The 25,292-nt window shown below is 36.5% G+C and overlaps 1 protein-coding gene across 1 annotated transcript in view; it reads right to left on the reverse strand.

The window, feature by feature from the left end:
* RUNX3 (RUNX family transcription factor 3) overlaps positions 1 to 801 on the reverse strand; it is a 362,381-nt gene extending 361,580 nt beyond the window's left edge. The window contains exon 1 of the mRNA XM_053707197.1: positions 691 to 801. Coding sequence (XP_053563172.1) covers positions 691 to 748 — 58 coding nt within the window. The 5' untranslated portion in view covers positions 749 to 801. The remainder of the gene's footprint in view (positions 1 to 690) is intronic.
* Between the last annotated feature and the right edge of the window lie 24,491 nt (positions 802 to 25,292).

Genomic DNA, 25,292 nt, shown 5'->3' on the forward strand with positions numbered 1-25,292 from the left:
GTATATAGAAGTAATGTGCATAATAGAGTCTAAATGAATCAAGCATAGGGCTTTTGCAGCAACAAAATCTTTTTCTAAATGCTCCAAATCATTATCTATTATTAAACATCATATGCTATTAGACACCAACGACTGATATCATTTTAATTTAATGCATTGAACTACTATTTATCTCTTGATTTTTTTATTTTAATTAGTCGTATTGAAAATTTGATATATAAATCATGCGGCATATGTAATTTACAATTTCCTGGACAAAATAGTTTGTGGTATGTATCAGCTAAATTATTACCAAACAAATTAGGAGGGCTACTTGATAATTAATAATTATTTTAATATAGCATTGAGACTTTCATACATATATTTTAAACATAGCAAACAGCAGTATCTTATTGTATACTGTGCTGGAAACATTTATTACATTCTGAGGAAAACTTTTTTTCACTCCATGAAAATATGAAATAAACAAAGTAAAATGAAGTGTTGCTGTTTAATTATATGCCTATTGCTTAGCTTCTTACAAACTTATCCTTTAACCACTTCCTAAATCTCAAACTGGCAACGACCACAAAATAGCTGCAGTTGCTGAAAACATAGAAAAGCTGCCTAGAAATATTTCGTTTTTGTCAGTATTTTAGATTATAATATGTCCTAGGAAAAGTATCTAAAAAGAAGGGGAAATGTACTCACCACGGAAGAAGCCATTGGTAAAGGTGGAAATAGTCTCAAACAAATTGCTCGTATCCATGATGGTGGCCGTGGGTTAAAACGACACTTTACTCCTTGTGGTTTATACAGAACTGGCAGAGAGAGTCAGGAAAAATACATAAGTTCACTGGAATAAAGAAAGACAATTCCCCAAAGACGATGAGTGTCTTGGAGTTTGTTTGGCCACAGGAATGTGTAACCACTAATTTTCTACATAATTTCTTTGCAAAGAGCAAAATAAAATACCAAGAGAATGTTAGGGCTTATAGCAAAGAAAAGACAAAGTAAATTGAAAATAATGAAAATGTAAAGGGACTCTACCTTGGTCAAACACAAAATACAGCTGCAAGACTATTAATGCTAGCTGTGATAATGAGATTCGGAGATTGTAATTTTGTAACTGTATTTTGTCTGTGGTTGTGTGGTTGTGAGGAAGGCCTCAGAGAATTTTCAACGTAACTAGAGAATAAAGGCAGAACAGTATTTTTTAAACTGAGTGGAAGAGGATAATCACCTGATCTTTGATGTCAACAACCCTGCAAAAATCTTTGTGGCTTTTTTTTTAATTTTATTTTATTCGGGCCAAGTTGACTCATATAATGTGGAGGAGGAATAATATAGTATAAGAACATAGAAACCAAGCTATAAGATTTTCATGTGGATACAAACTGGAATGGAACCTAGATTATAAATGAACATTCAACACATGATAGGTGTAATAAATAGATCTGAAATGACTACTAACATAATAATTAATGTGTGCATATATGTGTATATCTGTCTGTCTGTCTATCTATCTATCTATCTATCTATCTATCTATCTATCTATCTCTTTATCTATCGCTCTCTCTCTCTGTATATACAGTATATATACTGTATATATACATATATGTATGTATATATATATATATATATATATATTATCACTTCCCAACACGGATGGATGTATATCTCTAGTCATACAACCTCTCCCAATGTCACCTTACTTGTTGTCCATGACATAACTACTAGCAGGTGCTTTCACTATTGGTGGCCCACATACGACCTCAAAAGGGGCTATATAAATTCTTATTGGTTGCTCTAACTGACATATTTGACAATTACTATTGAATCACAATATTCATTCCTTGACCAGCCAATCAGATGTCCTTCAAGGTCTTTTCAAAATTAAAATGTGACCCCTCTGAACCTATCAGAAATGAACATTCATGTTTAAAATATTCTTAACATCATGATCCTAACTAAAATCTATGTGCCATGAAAATATATTTTCCCCAGAGTGAAATCAAAATAATGTTTTACTCTTTCTAGAGTGACTTAAAAAGTCTGCAGTGTGTCTACATCTCTGTTGTTCCAAAAACAAGGCAAACAACTACTTCAATTATATTTAAAAAAAAAAACAAACAAACTGGACAATGGTAGATTTTTCAAGATATGTAAATTGACTATGAAAAATAAATATTAAAACATCATTATGCTAAAGGGAAATTAAACCCAACATTTTTTCTTTTATGATTCATAAAGAGAATACAATTTTAAACAACTTTCCAATATACTTTTAACCCTTTAAGGACACAGCTTTCAGTTTGCTCAATTGTTTTATGACGGAAAAATTCCGTCATATGTCCTTAAGAGGTTAATATCAAATTTGCTTTATTATCTTGATGTCCTTTGTTGAAGGAGCAGCATTGCACTCATGGGAGCTACCTGAACATATCTGAACAGCAGCTAGCTCCCAATGGTGCACTTCAGCCAACTTTGGTATGCTTTTCAACAAAGGATACAAAAAGAACAAATCAAGTAAAAAAATAGAGGTAAATGGAAAAGTATAACATTTCACATTTTATCTGACTCACGTCAGAAAAAAAACTTTACTGTCCCTTTAAGGAAAGAAGTACAAATATTATTAATTATAATTAACAGACATGCATTAAAGCTTCCAAAACATCTGGAACTGTAGCCTTAAAAAATAAAATGTCTTGCTGTTTAATGGCCCAATAAGTCATGTTTTGCTATTTAGCTAATACAATTGAGTCATTAAAGGGACACTAAACACAAATGTTTTTCTTTACGGACTCAGATAGAGCATGCAATATTAAGCAACTTTCTAATTTAAGCCTATTATCAATTTCTCTTCGTTCTCTTGCTATCTTTATTTAAAAAGCAGGAATGTAAAGCTTAAGAGCTGGCCCATTTTTGGTTCAGAACCTGGGTTATGCTTGCTTATTGGTTTGCTAAATGTAGCCACCAATAAGCAAGTTATCCATGGTGCAAAATGGGCTGGCTTCTAAGCTTTAAATTCCTGCTTTTTAAATAATGATAGCAAGAGAATGAAAAAAAATTGATAAAAAGAGTAAATTAGAAAGTTGCTTAAAATTGCAAGCTCTAAAATTTGGGTTTAGTATCCCTTTAAGTGCTTTTAAATAGATGGCATTAGTCCATGAAAAATTCAATAACACTTAACATTACCTGGTTAAAACAGCCATTCTAATTACCCCAATAGCCTTAAAGAGACATTTACCAGAACATGTCATTTTAGCACTAGAAACCCTGCGATGCTAAAGTACCACTCAGGAGCCACGGAAAACTGCAGATACAGTCTCTGTGCCAATCAGCCGCACAGTTGGGTCGGGCTACTGCCACTTTACTGCAAACTAACCTCCACTGCAAATTAATGCCACTACTACAATGGCCCCTATTTAACAAAGGTCTGTCGTAGCTGATTCGACAGTGCGGATCAGGTCCGCCAGACCTCACTGAATGTGGAGAGTAATACGCTCTCCGTATTCAGCATTGCACCGGCAGTTCTTGTGAGCTGCTGGTGCAACGCCTCCCCCTGCAGATTCGCAGCCAGTCAGGGGGGTGGCCGATCAGGTTGAATTGTGGCGATGTCTGTCAGCCTGCTCAGAGCAGACGGACAGGTTATGGAGCAGTGGTCTTTAGACCGCTGCTTCATAACTGGGGCTTCAAGCTCCATCTGGAGCTTGATAAATGGGCCCCTATGTATCCACCTATTACTTCCTTAAAGGGACATTAAACCCCCCAAAAAATGTTCATGATTCAGACAGAGAACACAATTTTAAACAACATTCCAATTTACTTATTTTATCTAATTTGCTTCATTCTTTAGATAAACTTTGTTAAAGAAATAGCAATGCACATGGGTGAGCCAATCACATGAGGCATCTATGTGCAGCCACCAATCAGAAGCTACTGAGCCTATCTAGATATGCTTTTCAGGAAGGAATATCAAGAAAATGAAGCAAATTAGATAAAAGAAATAAATTAGAAAGTTGTTTAAAATGGTATTCTCTATCTGAATCATGAAATTAAAAATTTGGGTTTAATGTCCCTTTAACCTCCACCTCAATAAACCCTACAACAAATGCACTTCTGCCAAAATGTACCCTTTGCAACTTAAAGGGACGTTATAGTACAAGTATGTGATTTTTGCACTTTACACTGCTCACCCTGGAACACTTTGCATTTAACCACCACAAATGGGTTAAACATATAGATAAAGGCCCTCTCAGGAGCTGCAGAGAATGGCTGGTCCTAAGCAGGAAACAGCTGGCAAAGCCAAATGCAGTAGTCACACAATGTTGCCCATCACCAGCAGTTCAGTTCAGGAGTAGGACTTTATGTATGTGTTTAACCCCTGTAGCCACCTTGTGTAAAATAACAGCCTCACTACAAAACCCCCATCCAAGGGCCTTTCACCCACCAGAATCTCTCCAACACGAACTCTCCCACAGAACCTAGTAAGGCTTTACATAATAAAAGCCTTCCTTTTATAAACCCTTCATACAGACGCTAGACATGCGCACTAGTGACATTTTCATTTTGGCTGAATATTTCATTTTGAATATTCAAAATTTGTATTTTGAATATGTGTTGCCCATGTAAGTCCTAGTTTCCAGTTTGGAAAAGGAAACTTTATAGACCTTAATGGAGATAAATCTTTTTGTCAGGGGCAGGAGAGCGGGGTAAGAAAGAAACTGCTTAGTATATGGTCAGCAAAGCAACCGCAGCAGGGAAAATTAGTGATCAGGTTAATTTCTGTTTGATGTTAATTAATGGGGTCATAGGCAAGATTTAAAGGGACAGGCTACACCTTAGTCATCTTAAAGTCCTTCCTTAGATTAAGCTGCAAATAGCCTCCTGAACCCCTTTCTATATAATGCAGCAGGAATGGTAAAAAGGTTATTTTCAAATTAATATTGTTTTAGCAACAATGGCTGCCAAGCTCCACCCAATGATGACATCACAATCTAGGCTACAGCTAGACACTCTGCTGAATAGCATTGGCAGTCTGTTGAATCCAACTAGTCAGCCTTTTGTTATTGGATGCCATATGCAGTCAATATTGTGATGTCATCAGTGGGTGGAGTTTGGCAGCCATTTCAAAGTGGCCAGAAACAATATTAATTTTAAAATATTTTTTTTACCATTCCTGCTGTGTGATGTAGAAAGGTGCTGATAACTAAGGTGTAGACTGTCCCTTTAATAAAACTCAATGATCTGGTAAGATTTTGCTTGCCAGGCCTCACCTTACCTTTGCATCCAGAGTTTATTCTGAGGACACTCAGCACTAAGGTTTTTAGAAGCAATATAGCAGACTGGTGTCCTTTAGGTACTTTTATTGAATCTGATATTTCCAAAGAACATTTCCTGGTCAGATACTAGAGTACTACTTATATTGAAAAATGGATTCCATACTATTAAGGAGCAAATAAATTATATTAATAGACCAACATCTACATTTATGTAGTAAAAGCTGCAATGTATAGTCTGAAGAACAAACACTACGAGCAAAAACATCCACAAGAACAACATAACATAAAACAAATGTTACATGTGCACAATGTATAAATAAAATGACTAGCATCTATTGTACACGGTACACCTGTTTCTCAGCTGTAGCTAATTCAGCAGGTTGTTAAAATAAAATAAAAATAATAATCAGCATACCACTATCTTATATAAATGTATCTTAGTTGCATGATATAACACAAATGTGATTGTGCACAAGACCCACATGTGACTAGCAGGAAGTATTGTACTGGTCACTTTACCTCACTTACTATAGTAGTGGTCACAATATGTCCTATGTACAAACCCTCCTCCTTTACAACAACGAGTACAAAGATTGTAAAATCTTAGCTAGATTGCAACATGGTTGGCACAGTGAGATTGCACAAACGCGGTCAGTACAGAAAGAAAGAAGTGGCTCATTAGTTTCAATGGAAGAAATGGCACGTTTTTTATAAAACATGTTTTAAAGTGTGAAAAATGCACCAAGAAAAAGCAGCAGCCATTTTTTAATGTGAGATATTAGTATCCTGTTCTGTTAATCTTGTTTCTAAACTAAAAACACTCAAAAGTACAAACCACATTTTTTTCAATATACAAACCTGGAAAAAATGTATAATGGATAGGTTTAAAGTATAATGCCAATAAATGATACCATGTACTGTATACTCATAGTGTCCTAGCTTAAACATAGGACTGTTTAAATTACATGTTTTGCTATTCTTTTGTAAGTAAAAATGTTAATTTCACAAATGTAATTGCAATGGCCCTTTAACACTGTACAACAGTACTGATATGAACACTTGTATTGTAAGGGATATTCCTGCTGAATTGCCAATGTCTTAGTGATTTGACTTTGTATAAGGTGTAGGTTAACTTCCAAATGGGAATCACGGTTTACTTTCAGTTCTCTTTCAGCTCTGGTAAGGTGCACTTGAATGATACTAATGCATAAGCGGGAAAACATACAATAAAAGTGCACAAATGCTTTCTATGTACTCACGGTAGCAGTTTCACATGAGCGCAATTTAAACTAGAAATCTTGCATAAAATACTGCTTCACTTGTTCTCTCCCTCTCCCTCCCTCCCTCCCTCCCTCCCTCCCTCTCTCCCTCTGCAGAAGAAAAATGTAAATCTTTCTAATCTACTACTGTTATCAATGTTTCGTTGTTCTCTTGATATCTTTATTTAAAATGCAGGAATGTAAGCTTAGGAGCCCAAAAGTATCGCTTGCTGATTGGTGGGTAAATGTAGCCACCAATCAGTAAGGGCTAACCAGGTGCTGAACCAAAAATTGACTGGCTCCTAAGCTTATATTCCTGCTTTTCAAATAAAGATACCAAGAGAATGAAGGAAATTGATAATAGGAGTACATTAGAAAGTTGCTTAAAATTGTATGCTCTATCTGAATCATGAAAGAAAATAAATTGGGTTCCATATACCTGTAATGATTTTGGCTGTATGTTTGGGGTCTTTGTCATGCTGCAGAATAAATTTGGTGCTAATCAGATGCCTCCCTGATTAGGGTGACCATATTGCTGCTTTAAAAACGGACACATATGAAAAATACATATGTCAGGGTTCTTATAATGGAACGTTATTTAAGACATTTCTTTAAACAGCCCTGACATATATATTTTTCATATGTGTCCCTTTTTATATCAGCAATATGGTCACCCTATCCCTGATAATATTGCATGATGGATAAGTATCTGCCTATGTTACTCCACATTGCGGAGAACATCAATTATGACCGAATCCCCAACTACATTTACAGAAATGAAGCCCCAAACTTGCAAGAAACCTCCACCATGCTTTACTGTTGCCTGCAGACATTCAAATGTTGACTCACCAGTCCAGAGCTCCTGCTGCCATTTTTCTGCAACCTAGTTCCTGTGTTTTCATGGGTAGTTGAGTCACATGGTCACTTTTCCACCTTGGAGGTATGGCTTTTTGGCCACAAGACTTCCATGAAGATCACTTCTATCTAGCCTTCTCTGGACAGTAAATGGACGTAACAGGGTCCCACTGGCTTCTGCCAATTTTGAGCTGATTGCACTGCTGGACATCTTCCGACTGAAAAGGGAAGTAACCATGAGATGTCTCATCTGTTGCACTGTTTACTTGGCCGATTACTGCGTCTACAGTCCTCAACATTGTCTGTTTCTTTGTGCTTTTTCAAAAGCTTTGATATCTGAAGAAACGACCCTTGGTGGTTGAGAAACGCGTTATAATAAAGCTGATTTGAAATCTTTTAAACTTGGGAAGTTGTTCACTCTATTTCTGTTTTAAATCCAATTGAGCAACACACCTCAGTTGCAGGACACAGAAACGCTCGCAGCACCATTCTTTGGCCCCAGGATAAAGCCCCGGGAGGAATCAGATCTGACAGTGTACTAGCCACTGACTTAAGTGCTAGCAGGCTTATCAGTACTGGTCACAGCACAGTACCACGGTCTCCGGTAAGCGCATTACCTTTCTGCTTGTCGCATTATCCTTTTTAAAGCAATATCACGCTATGTGGCGCCCTCTCCATTTCTCTTCCTAAACAGTGCCATCCCTGCTCTCTGGGTACAAGAGGAGCTGCCTACACAGGAATCTTTTGTTTTAAAAAGACCACCAGACCGATATAGGACTGCAATCATCTCTTCTTTAGACTCGTCATTTGAGTGAGAATACTTGGCAAGAACGGAGTAACTATTTTTGGGACTTGTCATTATTGTTTGGGTTTTTTATTAATACTTATTTTACATTTCATATTACCTATAGTAGCGCGCCTTCGTATCTCCCAGTGAGATACTACACCATTCTTTTTCAAAAGAGCTTGGACTGCACATCTGGAAACCCATGTCTGCCTTGCAATTTATATAAATAGTCTTGCATTGGTGTATGACTTTTGACGGTGAGCTCAGCAACCTCACTTTGTTAAAATTTGTTTGTTCCTCAACCAGATTTATTCGTTCAACAGAGCTGTTTTAATTCAGTTAATGATTGTGTTTTAATAGTCATATTAAAGTGATATGAAATCCCATTTGTTCTTGATTCAGATAGAGAATACAATTTTAAACACATTTTCAATTTGCTTCAATTACCAAATTTGCTTTGTTGGTATCCTTTGTTGAAGGAGCAATGCACTACTGGGGGCTAGCTAAAGATCAGGTAAAACAATAGGTCTATGACTAAGGCGGATTCCAGCCGAAACGCGTAAGACCTGGTCTTTCTACGTGGTCTGTTTTTATGTGCAACTGCTACCATGATGGTTTTATGTGCTGAATAAAGTGGATTACCTTTTCTTATCCGTGTCTGCATTTTACTGATTTTGAAACACACCAGGTAAGCCAATGATAAGATTTGGAGTGGAGGAAGAGTCAGCGCTAATTATAACCTGAAGCCAAATACAGGGAGGGACCCTCTCTAAAAGTCCCTTGGGTTGTGGTTACAGAGAGATGGAAGTATTGGCGCCTACAGCTAGGATAGATCTAAAATATATAAATTTGAATAAAAAGTAAATATACAAATATATTTAAATAGTAAATAATATGTCTCTAAGTATCTTAATATGTCTGTTATATAATGACAAGCACTATTGTAAAATTCCAAGAAAATTTATTAGAAATACAATGTCTAAAATGTCAGGCATATACACAGTATGAAATAGGTGGGAAAGGATATGCAGGGCAGTGGAACCTAACTCTAAAGACTAGCTCAAACAAGCAGATTACAGTAGAGAGGTACAATGTCAAGCAGAGCGGTTCCCTAGTTCTAATTAATAAGCAAAAAATACATATGTAAAAACGATGATAAATAAGCTAAAATAGCACTCAAAGGTGTGTATAAGTATAACACTCAAACAGTAAAATCTGGACGTCCAGTTTATACAGCTAGAACAGGTAATAAATAAATAGATTAAAAATATAGGGATATATAGAAAAGCCAGTATAGAATCAGTGCACTTAGTCTTTTCTCTATGCAGTGTAGGTTTTTGTATACCACCAATAGTATCTAATACACTATGCTCTCAAATGTAGTTGATCTTGCTCATTGAGTATTGGATCAAACTTTTGCACATTTGAGAGTGGTACCTTGTATTGCGTTAGTAGGAGTATAGAAGGCAACTGTCTGTAGTGGAGTATATTGGTCCTTTTGATTTTGTCCAGTACACAGGCGGTGTCCTCTACCCGCCTCTTGGGAGTTACAGGAGCGGTGTCACTGGTAACCAGCTTGTGCTTTGCTGGCGTCCTCTGTTTCCACACGGCAAATCACATGACTCCGTGTCGGTCGTCAGGTAGCGTGTAGTCGTGTCAGCTGACTTCGCTGGTGTCCGCGTACTCTCTGCTTTCAGTGAAAGCTGGGCCGGTCTTTCTGGGATCTGTGTATCAGAAATCTTCCTTCCTGGTTTACGGCTGCAGGCAAACTCTTTCCATAAGAGAAGTGGCAGCAATAAAAAATGGCAGCAATCCTCTTATATTGTGCAAATAGAGGGTGAGATCTAAAGTGTCTCAAAGGTGGATGGTAGTTTAACAACTTCAATGCGTTTCTCCCCTTCCTGGGGCTTTTTCAAGAAGTGTTAACCTGTCTTCTAAAGCTTCTTAATAAACACCTTATAGGTGTTTCATTGGTCAAATAAACTGTGGGTGTGTGTTTCAATTGTTGAATGACCTTTAAGGTGGTAATTTTTCAATCTAAGCTGTAGTATATAGTTCAGTGTCTTTAGGATATTTAAGGTGGTATCCTTTAAAATTCAGCAGTTCAGCAATAAAAGTATACACATATTAAATAGCATTCTCCATATAAGAAATAGACATAATAGGATAAAAAATAAACAATACACATAATAAGATAAAAAATACATTAGAAAGGTCTTTATTAGAGGATTACTCAATTAAGAAAAAATTATATATATATACTGAATGTGGAGTAGATTGGCATTATTAATCATACATGAAGGGGCTTAAATCCAGTTCTGAGTTAAGACCTAGAGGGTATAAAGTTTTCATATTGTATATTTGCTCAGCCTCTCTTTTGAGTAATTTAGTCTCATAATTTCCCCCTCTCCAGTCACGTTTAACTTTCATTATTCCCCAGAAAGAGAAATCTTTAAGTCTATTATTATGGACATTCCTAAAATGGCTATAAAGGTGTGTGTCCATCTTTCCCTTTTCTATTATGCATAGGTGTTCCCTTATTCTTTCCCTTAGTGTTCTTGAGGTCTCACCTAGGTACTGTTTCTTACAGCTACACTGTATTAAATAGATGATCCCCTTATCTGTGCACCGTATTGTATCCATGATGGGAAATACTTCACCCGTCTGTGTGGAGGAGTACTGTTTTATTTTATTGCTGTAGTTACATGATCTGCAGCAGTGGCAAGGGTAGAAACCTTTTAATGTGTTCCCTAACAGATCCTGTTCTTTAAGGGGCGGTTTTGTCTTAAACTCACTTGGCGCTAGTAATCTTTTTAGGTTTCTGGATTTTCTGTATATGAATTTTGGGTTTAGGGTGATTTTATCCCCTATAATTGGATCCTCTCTGATATGGTGCCAATGTTTCTTAATTATTTTTTCCATCTTTTTATGTTCTCCATTAAAATTAGTGATGAAAGGCACTGATATTTCATCTATTGGTTATATTTCGGTATTGTTTTTATCTTTATAAGTAAGTAGTGTTGCTCTATCTATGTGTTTAACTTCTTCATAAGTTGCCTCTATTAGCGTATCCTCATAACCCTTTTCTCCAAATTTTTTGCTCAGGATTTGTGCCTGTTCTTCATAATCTAATAGGTTTGAACAGTTTTTTCTTATTCTTAAGATCTGTGCTCTAGGGATATTGGTTTTCCATTTAGACAAATGGCAGCTTTCCGCATGTATAAAATTATTAGCATCCACTTTTTTAAAAAATGTTTTTGTGCTAAATTTATCTGTTTCTAGTGTTATATCAAGGTCAAGAAATGAAATCCTTTCTTTGCTTATTTTGTATGTGAAATGTAATCCTCTATTGTTTGTATTCATAGCTGAAAAGAATTTGGTTAGTGTGGTATCATTCCCTTTCCATAGTATAAGAATATCATCTATGTATCTCTTATAGGACACCAGGTTTTTCACCAAGCTATTCGAACCCAGGAAGTCGGATTCCCAATCTCCCATAAATAGGTTCGCATAGCTTGGCGCAAACCTGGTGCCCATCGCAGTGCCTTTTATTTGCACATACATTTTTTGATTAAAGGAGAATGTATTATTCACCAAGATAAATCTGATACTTTCTAAGATAAACTCTCTCTGTTCTTTATCAATAGTGTCATCTCTTGATAGAAAGTTGGAAACAGCTTTAATACCTAGATCGTGTGCAATATTGGTGTACAGCGATGTTACATCGCACGTAGCCAATATTATATCTCCCTCTATTTTGAGGTTATCTAGTAATTGTAAGACTTGAGTTGAGTCTTTTAGAAAGGATGATAGTATTTGGACATATTTTTGGAGGAATCTGTCAATGTATTGTGATAATTTGGAAGTTAGTGATTGGATGCCTGAGATTATTGGGCGACCGGGGGGTTGTTTAAGATCTTTATGTATTTTGGGTAGAAAGTAGAAAATTGGTATTTTAGGGAATTCTGGGTAAATATAGTTATATTCTTTTGTGTTCAGGATGCCTTTCTCTTTCGCGGCATCTAAATGCATTTTTAAAAGAATTTGGTCTACCCTAGTGGGATCTCTTTTTAGTTCTTTATAAGTTGATACATCTTTTAATAATCTTTCTGCCTCTTGTATATAGTAGCTCCTAACCATTATCACCACTCCTCCCCCTTTGTCTGCGGGTTTAATGATAATCTCTTTATTCTTCTTTAACTTTTGTAGAGTAGCATTTTCAGATTTCGTCATATTTTGTGGCATTTTTTTATTGTTTTTATATTTATCAAGGTCTTTCTGGACAAGTGTCTCAAATAGTTCAATGTTCTTTCCCTTGTCTTGTGTGGGGTAGAATTTAGATTTTGGGTTTAGTTCAGTGTGCGTATATTTTGCAGTAGTTATTGCTGGTAACTTGGGGGTAAATTCTAATGGGTGTTTTAGAAAATGTCTTTTCAGTGTCAATTTTCTTACAAATTGTGTTACGTTTATGAGGGTTTCGAATTTATTTAATTGAGACGTGGGTGCAAACGATAGACCGCGTCCAAGTACTTTATTTTCCTCATTACTTAGTTCAGTTTTACTAATATTAAAAATTCAAAGTCTCTTTGGTTCTACCACAGCTCACTTCTCTCTCTGGGCCTCTTTATTGTTTCTCCTCCTTCCTCCTCTTGTTTCTCTAGCATTCTTTTTCTTTGACCCATTAGTGGAGCTAGTTGTACTTTTTCTATAATTGTACCCCTGGCGTTTTCTGCCCTTGGGTTGTCTCCTAAAATATGAGCCCCTTGTGCTCCATCAGTTCTTTCTATTTGGTGATTCTCGTTAGGTTTATGTGATAGTGGTTGAAATCTATTTCTCAAAGGTATTCTCCAATTCTTATCATTCTTATAAATTGAATTGTGTTGCCTATCATTGTATGATCTATCTTTATTTTCATTTCTCCAATTTTGGTGTGAATAGCTTTGGTATTGATTATGATACTCTAAATCAAATCTAGGATTATTCATTGTTTGATTTGAATATTCGCTTTCAGGGTAGTAGGACTGTTTTTGTATATTGCGCATAGTAAAATTATAACTCCTACGTGGTGCCTCCTGCCACCTGTATTCTCCCTCGTAGTGATTCTCTCTCCTTTGTATGTTAGGTCTATTGTGTATTGATTTATTTCTATCTCTATAGTTTTCCTGTCTTCTATAGTTATTTGGTGTGTTATGATTAGTGTGTATTTCATTATACGTTTGTTTTTGCATTCTGTTTTGTACCAGGTTGCTATTTCTCTGTTGGGGTAGTGGTATGTCTTTATCTATTTCATTTTCTATATTACCCATTGTGTAATCATCTTTTATCTCTTTTCAGTTTTTTCTTTTTTATTATTTGTAGTTCAGTATTAGTCTTTTTAAGAGACCTTATTATTTCTGTCTGTTTTTCTTTAAATGTATCAGAGTCTTTTCTACTCTCTAGACTCTCTTTAATCTCATTTACTCTTCTATCTATTTCTGTTAGGCTTAAATTTCTGGCCTTCTTAATAATATTAATGAGGGTAAATGATGCTTTTTCTAAAGAGTTAAACCATTCCTCTTGTAGGGTATCATTGAGTTCAAATGTGCATCTTTTCTCTAGTCTGCACCAAGCTATGCGAACCTATTTATGGGAGATTTGGAATCCGACTTCCTGGGTTCGAATAGCTTGGAGAAAAACCTGGTGTCCTATAAGAGATACATAGATGATATTCTTATACTATGGAAAGGGAATGATACCACACTAACCGAATTCTTTTCAGCTATGAATACAAACAATAGGATTACATTTCACATACGAAATAAGCAAAGAAAGGATTTCATTTCTTGACCTTGATATAACAATAACACTAGAAACAGATAAATTTAGCACAAAAACATTTTTTTAAAAAGTGGACGCTAATAATTTTATACATGCGGAAAGCTGCCATTTGTCTAAATGGAAAACCAATATCCCTAGAGCACAGTTCTTAAGAATAAGAAAAAACTGTTCAAACCTATTAGATTATGAAGAACAGGCACAAATCCTGAGCAAAAAATTTGGAGAAAAGGGTTATGAGGATACGCTAATAGAGGCAACTTATGAAGAAGTTAAACACATAGATAGAGCAACACTACTTACTTATAAAGATAAAAACAATACCGAAATACAACCAATAGATAAAATATCAGTGCCTTTCATCACTAATTTTAATGGAGAACATGAAAAGATGGAAAAAATAATTAAGAAACATTGGCACCATATCAGAGAGGATCCAATTATAGGGGATAAAATCACCCTAAACCCAAAATTCATATACAGAAAATCCAGAAACCTAAAAAGATTACTAGCGCCAAGTGAGTTTAAGACAAAACCCCCCCTTAAAGAACAGGATCTGTTAGGGAACACATTAAAAGGTTTCTACCCTTGCCACTGCTGCAGATCATGTAACTACAGCAATAAAATAAAACAGTACTCCTCCACACAGACGGGTGAAGTATTTCCCATCATGGATACAATACGGTGCACAGATAAGGGGATCATCTATTTAATACAGTGTAGCTGTAAGAAACAGTACCTAGGTGAGACCTCAAGAACACTAAGGGAAAGAATAAGGGAACACCTATGCATAATAGAAAAGGGAAAGATGGACACACACCTTTATAGCCATTTTAGGAATGTCCATAATAATAGACTTAAAGATTTCTCTTTCTGGGGAATAATGAAAGTTAAACGTGACTGGAGAGGGGGAAATTATGAGACTAAATTACTCAAAAGAGAGGCTGAGCAAATATACAATATGAAAACTTTATACCCTCTAGGTCTTAACTCAGAACTGGATTTAAGCCCCTTCATGTATGATTAATAATGCCAATCTGCTCCACATTCAGTATATATATATAATTTTTTCTTAATTGAGTAATCCTCTAATAAAGACCTTTCTAATGTATTTTTTATCTTATTATGTGTATTGTTTATTTTTTATCCTATTATGTCTATTTCTTATATGGAGAATGCTATTTAATATGTGTATACTTTTATTGCTGAACTGCTGAATTTTAAAGGATACCACCTTAAATATCCTAAAGACACTGAACTATATACTACAGCTTAGATTGAAAAATTACCACCTTAAAGGTCATTCAACAATTGAAACACACACCCACAGTTTATTTGACCAATGAAACACCTATAAGGTGTTTATTAAGAAGCTTTAGAAGACAGGTTAACACTTCTTGAAAAGCCCCAGGAAGGGGAGAAACGCGTTGAAGTTGTTAAACTACCATCCACCTTTGAGACACTTTAGATCTCACCCTCTATTTGCATAATATAAGAGGATTGCTGCCATTTTTTTTTTGCTGCCACTTCTCTTATGAAAAGAGTTTGCCTGCAGCCGTAAACCAGGAAGGAAGATTTCTGATACACAGATCCCAGAAAGACCGGCCCAGCTTTCACTGAAAGCAGAGAGTACGCGGACACCAGCGAAGTCAGCTGACACGACTACACGCTACCTGACGACCGACACGGAGTCACGTGATTTGCCGTGTGGAAACAGAGGACGCCAGCAAAGCACAAGCTGGTTACCAGTGACACCGCTCCTGTAACTCCCAAGAGGCAGGTAGAGGACACCGCCTGTGTACTGGACAAAATCAAAAGGACCAATATACTCCACTACAGACAGCCGCCTTCTATACTCCTACTAACGCAATACAAGGTACCACTCTCAAATGTGCAAAAGTTTGATCCAATACTCAATGAGCAAGATTGTATTTCTAATAAATTTTCTTGGAATTTTACAATAGTGCTTGTCATTATATAACAGACATATTAAGATACTTAGAGACATATTATTTACTATTTAAATATATTTATATATTTACTTTTTATTCAAATTTATATATTTTAGATCTATCCTAGCTGTAAGCGCCAATACTTCCATCTCTCTGTAAGCCAATGATACATGTGCAGTCACCAATTAGCAGCTAGCTCCCAGTGGTGCTTTGCTGCTCCTGTGCCTACCTAAGTATTCTTTTTAATAAAGGACAGCAAGAGAACAAAGCTTTTTAGATAATAGAAGTAAATTGGAAAGTTTTTTTAAAAATGTTTTTTATTTGACTTATACAATTAAAAAAAATGTGGGTTTCAATATCCCTTTATATTGTGATCATTAGCACCTGCTTAATATAATTGTTTAATCATGCACCTGACTATAAGCCTACTAAATCCCTGATTTTGCGCAAGTTTCCCTAGTATAATTGATGCTGTTTTGAGGGAGGGTGGTAAACACAAAATATTGATTTGATTTAGATTTTTTTTCTGTTCACTCACTTTGCATTTTGTTTAATGATACAAATAAACTATTAAAATTTCTATTTTTGAAAACATTCTTATTTTACAAAATATTTTCACACCTGCCTAAAACTTTAGCACTGTACTGTATATCACAAAAGATAAATCACACTTTAGGTGTGAGTTGATTACAAATATTTCCTTAGTGATAAAACAAAACTAATTTTTTTCCTGTGCATAATAAAATTACACATACTACAAAGGCGTTTGCCACATTTAAATGTGCCATGTTTATCCAAACCACACTAAGTGCTAAATTACAAGTGGCGAGAAATTGCAATATGCGTGCACCACTTATAAATATTAAAAAAAATAGTTCTAAGGGTTCAAAGGTATATGGTATATGACAAGGTGTGTGAATTGAAAGGGCTATAACATACATATATATATATATATATATATATATATATATGTAAATATATATATACATGTCTAAATATGTTTATGTATGTATATATATATATATAAATATATATAGAAGTACTTGTGTATTTATGTATTTGCATATGTATATATATATATATATATATATATATATATATATATATATATATATATACTGTATATATATATATATATATATATATATATATATATATATATATATATATATATATATATATAAAAGTTATTTAAAGCAAAAAGTTGTTTTCAGTATTTTTTCAGCTTAAAAAAAACATTTGTCTTGGCAAAAGCCATTTTTGTCCAATTAAAGTCAGGCAAATAGTGTTCTGAAATTCATATTAAGTGTTCATGCTTTTTTATCCAGCTTTAAAGCCATAGAACTCTGGGAAAGTGGTCCTTATTCACCAATAGGTTTCCAGGTACTCAAGGAAAGTGGCCCCTGCTCACCAAAACACACCCAATCACCATAAGAAAGTGGTCCCTGCTCACCATCAGGCACCCCAGGAAAATAGTCCCTGCATTCCAATAGTCGCCCAGGTACCCGAGGAAAGTGGCCACCTGCTCACAAATAGGCACAAAGGTACCCCTGGAAAGTGGCCCCTGCTCATCAATAGACACCCTGAGGAAAGTGGCCCCTGCTAGCCATTTGGTGACTAGGTACCCAGAAAAGTGACCCCTGCTCGCCAAAACTTACTCAAGCACCCTGGGAAAGTGACCACTGCTCACCATTTGGCACCCAGGCACCCCAGAAATGTGGCCCCTGCTCACCAATAGGCACACTGGCACCCCAGTTAAGTGGCCCCTGTTAGCCAATAGGTGCACAGATGCCCTGGAAAAATGGCTCCTGCTCACCCAATAGGGGCACAGGCATTCCAAAAAAGTGTCTCCTGCTCAACAAAACACACCCAAGCAAAAAGTTGTCCCAGCTCATTAATAGGCACTTAGGCACCCCAGGAAAGTGGCTCCTGTCCACTAATAGCCGCCATTGAACTATCAAGTAAAGTGGCCCCTGCTCACCAACACACACCCAAGCACCCCTAGATACCCCAGGAAAGTGGCCACTGCTCCCTAATATGCACCTAGGTTCCCCAGGAAAGTGGCTCCTGCTCATCAATAGATACCCAAATACCCCAGTAAAGTGGCCCCTGCTCGCTAATATGCCACTAAGTACCTTAGGAAAATGGCTCCTGCTCATCAATAGATGCCCAGGAAAGAGCCCCTTGCTAGCCACTAAGTGCCCAGGGAAAGTGTCCCCTGCTCTCCAAAAGGCTCAAATTCACCCTTAGGAAGTTGCCTCTGCTCACTAAATAGGTACACAGTCACCACGGGAAAGTGGCCCCTGATTGCTAATAGTCACACAGGCATCATTTGAAAGTAACCCCTGCTAGTCAATATGAGCCCAGGAACCCCAGTAAAGTGCCCCTGCTCACAAATAGGCATACAGGCACCCAATCAAAGTGCCCCCTTGCTCAATAAATAGACTCCCAGGCATTCCTTGAAAGTGACCCCTGCTCACCAAAATACACCCAAGAACTCTAGAAAAGTGACCCCTGCTTGTCAACAGGATGCTTTGGTGCATATTGGTAACCATTTTCCTTGAGGGTTCCTAGGCAGTTATTGGTGAGCAGGGGCCACTTTCCAGGATTGCCTGATCACCTACTGATGAGCATGGGCCACTTTCAGGGGGTGCCTGGGCATCTATTTGTGATCAAGGGCCACTTTCCCTTGCAGCCTGGGAATGTATTGGTGAGCAGGGGTCACTGTTCTTGAGGGTGCCTGGGCACCTGTTGGCAAACAGGGTCCACTTTCCAGGAGTGCCTGGGTACCTATTAACTAGCAGGGAAAACATTCCCAGGATGCCTTGGTGCATATTGACAAGCAGGGGCCACTTTCCTCTGGTGTCTGGGTATCTATTGATGTCACTGCCTATTAGTGAGCAGGGTCACTTTCCCAGAGTACCTGGGTGTCTATTGGCAAGCGGGGGCCACTTTACCAGAGTGCCTGGGCATGTATTGGTGAGCAGGACCCACATTCCTTGAGGGTGGCTATTGATGAGAAGGGGACTCTTTCCCTGGGTGCCTAGGCACCTATTGGCATTCGGGAACCATTTTTCTAGGGTACCATGGCACGTATTGGAGAACTGGGGCTACTTTCCTTGAGCATTCCTAGATGGCCATTGCCAGGCAGGGCCCACTTTCTTGGGGTCCCTGAGCACCTATTGACCAGCTGGGGCCATATTCTGGAGTACTTGGATGCCTATTGGTGAGCATGGGCAACTTTCCCAAGGGACCTTCTCACATATGGGTGAGCAGGGGCCATTTTCTTTAAGGGTTTCTAGGTGGCTATTGACTAGCAGAGGCCTATTTCATGGGGTGCTTGAGCACCTATTAGCCAGCAGGAACCACTTTCCTGGGGTGACTGGAAGCCTATTGGAGAGGAGGGGCCACTTTACCAGGTGCCTGGGCCCATATTTCTGAAGATTTTGCTTGAAGGTTCCTAGGTGGCGAAAAGCAAGCAGGTGCCACTTTCCTGGGTTGCCTAGGATCCTATTAACAAGCTAGGGCCACTTTCCTATAGTGCCAGGGCATTTATTGGCAAGCAGGAGCCACTTTCCTGCGGTACCTGGGTGCATATTAGCAAGCAGAAGCCACTTTCCTAGGGTACTTGGCCGTCTATTGGTGAACAGGGTCCACTGTCACCATATATTAGCAAGCAGTGGTCACTTTCCGGGAGTATCTGGGTGTCTAATGGTAAGCAGGGGAAACATTTTCAGTGTGCTTGGGTGTGCATTAGTGAGCAGGGGCCACTTTACTTGAGGATTCAAAGCAGATATTAGTGGGCTTTGAAAACTGAAAAAAACTGAAAGAAACGTGCAAAACTATTTGTCTAAATACCAGTTAGGCAAAATGATTTTGCCTTGACAAAAGGTTTTTAAAGTTAGACTAACTATTTGCATAGGCAATAGCTATTTGCCGGAAATTCTTGATGTGTGTATGTATATATATATATATATATATATATATATATATACATATACATATTGCTATTTAGGTATTTATATATATATATATATATATATATAGTATATAAATATACATACAGAGAGAAGAGCACTCAGACAGTAATAGGTGGGGTCAGACTGACTAGGATTACTATACTACTGGAAAGTTCTATTCTGTGAAAAGCATTACTGGGCTAAAAAGAAGCTGCACCCAGGTAGTAAATCGCCATAGAAAACGATTGTATAGTATCCACCTATCTGCTGAAAACACGGAAAAAAAGGTGTTGCCGCTAGTGTGTTTCAGCAGTGTGATACAAATTGTAGTTGTTAGCTGAATGTAGAAGGACCTGTACGCCCACTTGCTGTATCCTTACGCATTTCTAAGTCACAACAGACTTACCTCTGACGAAGAAGTCTGTTGTGACTTCGAAACGCGTAAGGATACAGCAAGTGGGTGGAAAGGTCCTTCTACATTCAGCTAACAACTACAGTTTGTATCACACTGCTGAAACACACTTGCATCAACACCTTTTTTCCCGTGTTTTCAGCAGATAGGTGGATACTATACAATCATTTTATCACACTTCCCAAGAGGGTTATTGTTACTATTGTTATTTTTATATTTATTTTTATTTGAACATATACATATCTACTTTTGTGCCTTCTAATACCAGCACCGGGGACATTGCTATACCCTATCACTTGTGAATGAAGCACAAGGGGTTGTAACCAGTGATGCTATTTATCTGCTGATAGTATATTCAGCTCACAGGCCCCAGGAACTCATACAGCAGGCAGTGGGGGAAAAATCAATATCTGAGTACTTACAAAGAAGTTCACACTCCTTTGCAGAATCAATTTTGGCATTGAAAGTCAAAACATCAACAATACCATCAGTGTTGGGACAAAGCCTTTATCTTACCTCATGTATGATTGAAGTTTATTAATGTAAGCGCAATACCTTGTGTATATAATAAATCTTACCTATATTATACAGTATTACGCTATGTGTTTTTCTTTTTTCTTTTCCTGCATAACTTGGATAACCATCTGAGAGGACAAGGATTCTCACCAACATTTGAAAGAACAACAGAGAGTCCAAGATTCCCATTGAACTCGTTTGGCTCCCTCAATACCAAGGGAATAACAAGCGGTCTAGGAAATTCGGAGGTCATTACGCAGGGATTAAAAGACACAATCATCTTTACCCAGATAGAGCGAAAACCTTACCTCATAAGATTGGGGTTCAAGCTGGTAAGCAGAAATTACTTACTTCATTATTACACAACAAGAAGTCTTTTCCAAAAGAAATCAATTTCTACAGCACACATTCAAAAACTGTTCAAAAACTGTTTGACTCTTAGACAATATGTTTACTTATTGGAAAGACTAAGTCTAGCAGAGCACCTTTTTACTGTTAATGATTGCTCTTTTTTTGAATATGCATATAAGCATATACATATATATTTACATTGTGGTCTAGAAAAAAACACACAGTTCCCATAGACAGCAATGTAAAGGCACTTTTTTAGTGCCGTTTATTTTCTAACACCCCACTCCCACCAACATATAAGCCCCAAAAATTGCCTACATTTTTTAATAAAAAACTACAATGCACTCTATTTTGAGGGCATTTGGGGCACTTTTAGAAAATTAACCAGAGATCTAATCTCGGTAGCAATAACCAGCCACTTGTAAAAGCTGGTTAATTATTGCGCTCCCGCAAACGGAAAAAATTGACCATTTGTGAGAGTGCAATAATTTAGCGCTCCATTTGTATCACACAAACCTTAATTTATTCCATAGGTACTTATGGCAATTGGGTGGTTACTCTTAGTGTAATTGCTGTGCCTTAGGTGTCAACAGACATAATATAGATTCTTAGTAACAATCCCACTAAATTACCCCGGATTGCAGACCAGGTTCAGAGTTCCAAGATCCCTCAGAAACGCTGTAATCGTACGTCCAGGGTGATGTAACTTGTTTGTATCAATCTACAGGTTGCCGTGGTGGTTCCACTAAGCGTTAGGCTTATCACTTGTTCCGGGAGTAAAAGGTATAAGATACCAGTTTGTCATACGCCAGTCAATTGCTCACTTTTTCGAGCTAAATTACATAAAAAGGGGACAAAATAAATAATGAAAATATAAAGCAAAGTTGTTTAATTAGGCATTACTAAACATTTTAAATAAAAAAAACTCAAGGTGTTTACTGTCTTTATAAGTCAAGAGACTGTTCTAGCCACTCCATGATTTAAAGCCTACAGTCTTGTTCTTTTATTCTAAAGTAGTTCTGATATTGGAGGTAAGTTTTAGATCAATATCTTGCTTTTGGATGCACCCCTGACCAACTAGGCATATACTGGAGAATATGCTTGGTGCTTCCTCCTCCATGCTTGACAGATGGCTAATGAGGAACCATCCTTTCACCATTTTAACACATTGTAGTAGTCCAGTAGTCCACTGGAGGTGGTGCAATACAAGGGTCTCTCTCTCCTTCACACCCAGATCCCTCCATAGTGAGATTGCCATTCTAAAATTCTTTGAAGGACAAAAAAGTACTGAATAAACTTCTTAGATAATCTCACCAGGACGCAAAGCTTCAGATCATTGGTTTGATAATCTTGCAGGGTTGATTGTGCTAAAATTACGTTCTCAAACAAATAAGGGCATGTTTTGTTGCTTTCACTAGAATAACCCTTTAATCCAATAGTTAAATACATTCAATGGAATACCAGGAAAAAAAGGAATTAAAAACAAAAAGAAAACATGTTTACTCGGTTTAGAATTTAGGCCATTATTGCCTACTTTGCTGGATTATATCCTGTAAAATATAAAATTATTTCCAAATATATGAGATGTAAGATGTACTGTTAGTATCCCTTACAATTCCAATTTTGAAAATATATGGTAAAAATGCACCATTTAATTACAGAACAAAACTATTATGGGAAAAAACTATCCTGGATATTATGTTTATTGATTATTTATTCTTAAAATAGACTTGAAATGTTATATTGCAAGCAGAAAACAACTGCAATTGACTGCTGTTTTTTTCACAAGCCTGATAAGAGGAGATAAAAGCAGGTTCAATCCTAAACAAAAATAACTATTCGAAGATGTCAGCTTCATTTAACACTGACAAAAAAATGACAATTATTTTGTTAAAGATCTAAAGAGCTTGAATGAGTTTGTCATTTAAAATCCCATGAGATAATTCAGGGTTGTGGTCAAGAAATTTGTAAAATATAATAGGTTCCCTGTCAGTCTGACTTGCAGACAAAGTCAGATGTCCCATTGCCCCTAGCTATATAGAAATGTGGTTCCTGGAAATGTATTTTACATTTAAAGTGACTTTTAACTCAACAAACTTCTATCATGCATATAAAAGAGTAATATTTAATTATATGAAATATGATATATGTATAATATAATAATATACATACAGGGCTTGAAATTTTCACTAGTCCACTAATCCTGAATGAGTAAGTAATTGCAGCGGACAAGTAAAAAATGTAGACTTTTTTCCATATCTATCTATCCGTCTATCATCTATCTATCTATCTATCTATCTATCTATCTATCTATCTATCTATCTATCATCTATCTATCTATCTATCTATCTATCTATCTCTATCTATCTATCTATCTATCTATCCTTTGTCTATCATCTATCTATCTTTCTATCTATCTATCTATCTATCTATCTGTCTGTCTGTCTGTATGTCTCTCTATCTATCTATCATCATCTATTAGTTGTTATTTGAAATTAACAGGAGGTGCATGCCTGTACACAGCTGGCCTACGGAACAGAAGATCACTGACTAATAAGGGAAGTCAGTGACGTGCATTGCCAGCATAAAAAAATGTTTCATTCCCATTGTATATATTGCTAAAATAATCAGTAAAAAGTTTTAAACAGTTCTAAGTAAACCCTTTTTTTTGTGTGCAAATCACTCAACAGTTGGCTGTGTTTGATGGGTTGGGTAAGACTTTTTTGTGGATATAATCTTGATGTTTGGTTTTTAGACTTTGCAACTCTTTATGTCCTACCCAGTGCATTGCAGACCTCAAATCTACCTTCTGTGGCTCCTAACCCAACTGGATACCACACTGTACGCAAGATAGAATTTCTCAGAAAACTCAGCCTCAAATCTATAGCACGAGGTGAAATAGTAACACTTGCTCTACAGATTCAGAGAATTTAAAATTTTGCGTCAGATTTCTTCATTATCAACCCCCAAAATTAAGGCATCAATAAATGGTTAAAAATTTCTCTCCTTTTAATCTTTTCAAAACATAATATATACAAATGTATACATTACACCATTTCATTACGGAAGTAAATATATACATATATATTTTTAAAATTGTATTTATTCAGAAATTCTTTATTGCCCTAATTTGTTTCGTCCAAAATTTGTTTAGAAAATATTTTCTTAATGAAATTGTTTATTTAAAGCTTTTATTTCAGATTCTTTCTATTATATCTCTTTATATAATTTTAAATGAGCTTTTATTATACTACAAAGTACAAACACATTTGTAGTAGACTGTAAGATTGTGTACACACAGCATAATGCATTGTGTATTAATTACATTGCATGCAAACTGAAGGCACACACAAAAAATAAAAATAAATCACAGAAGTACAAAAACCAAAACCAAAATTGCAATAGAATGCAAAATGGTTGAATTAGCATGTTATTGAGATAACAGTCAATAGGTCACTGCCAGGCTGTAGTTGCCGACAATGCCGAGTGATACACACATGTAGTACTAGAGTGTGTGTATACATATTATAGTATTGGCTGCACTATATGGGAAGTGTTTTATTATACACAGTATGTTAGTTCAGTATAGTCTTTCCCCTTTTATCTGTATGTATATATACAGTATATATATATATATATATATATATATATATATATATATATATATATATATATATATATATATATATATATATATGAACAAAGTGATGCACTCGCAGGAGTTTCAGACAAAAATGTGTCACAATTTATTGACTTTCAGGGATCTTATGTCCCCTTCTTCAGAACAAAATACCAAGTGAAAAACTCCACAATTTATAGTGAAAAACATTACGAACAATATCATACCCCTCCTACCAAACTCGCACCAAAATAGTGTGTCCCGGAAGCATCTCTGACGTCACTTTCGCTGGTTCCATATACTCATCAAACATATACTATTTTACAACCAACATACATATGTTATATTCTTATATAATTCTGGGTGTCACTCTCAAATATGGTGATATACACAAAACCCAAAAGGTTGTATCATGTGTTCATAGAAATACATTTATCTACGATCACTGAGATCAGATGCAGGTTGCCAAAGTGACCTGTAAACAAACATCGCACTCATGTTAAC

This window comes from Bombina bombina, chromosome 3 (assembly GCF_027579735.1).
Source record: "Bombina bombina isolate aBomBom1 chromosome 3, aBomBom1.pri, whole genome shotgun sequence".
Lineage (NCBI taxonomy): Eukaryota > Metazoa > Chordata > Amphibia > Anura > Bombinatoridae > Bombina > Bombina bombina.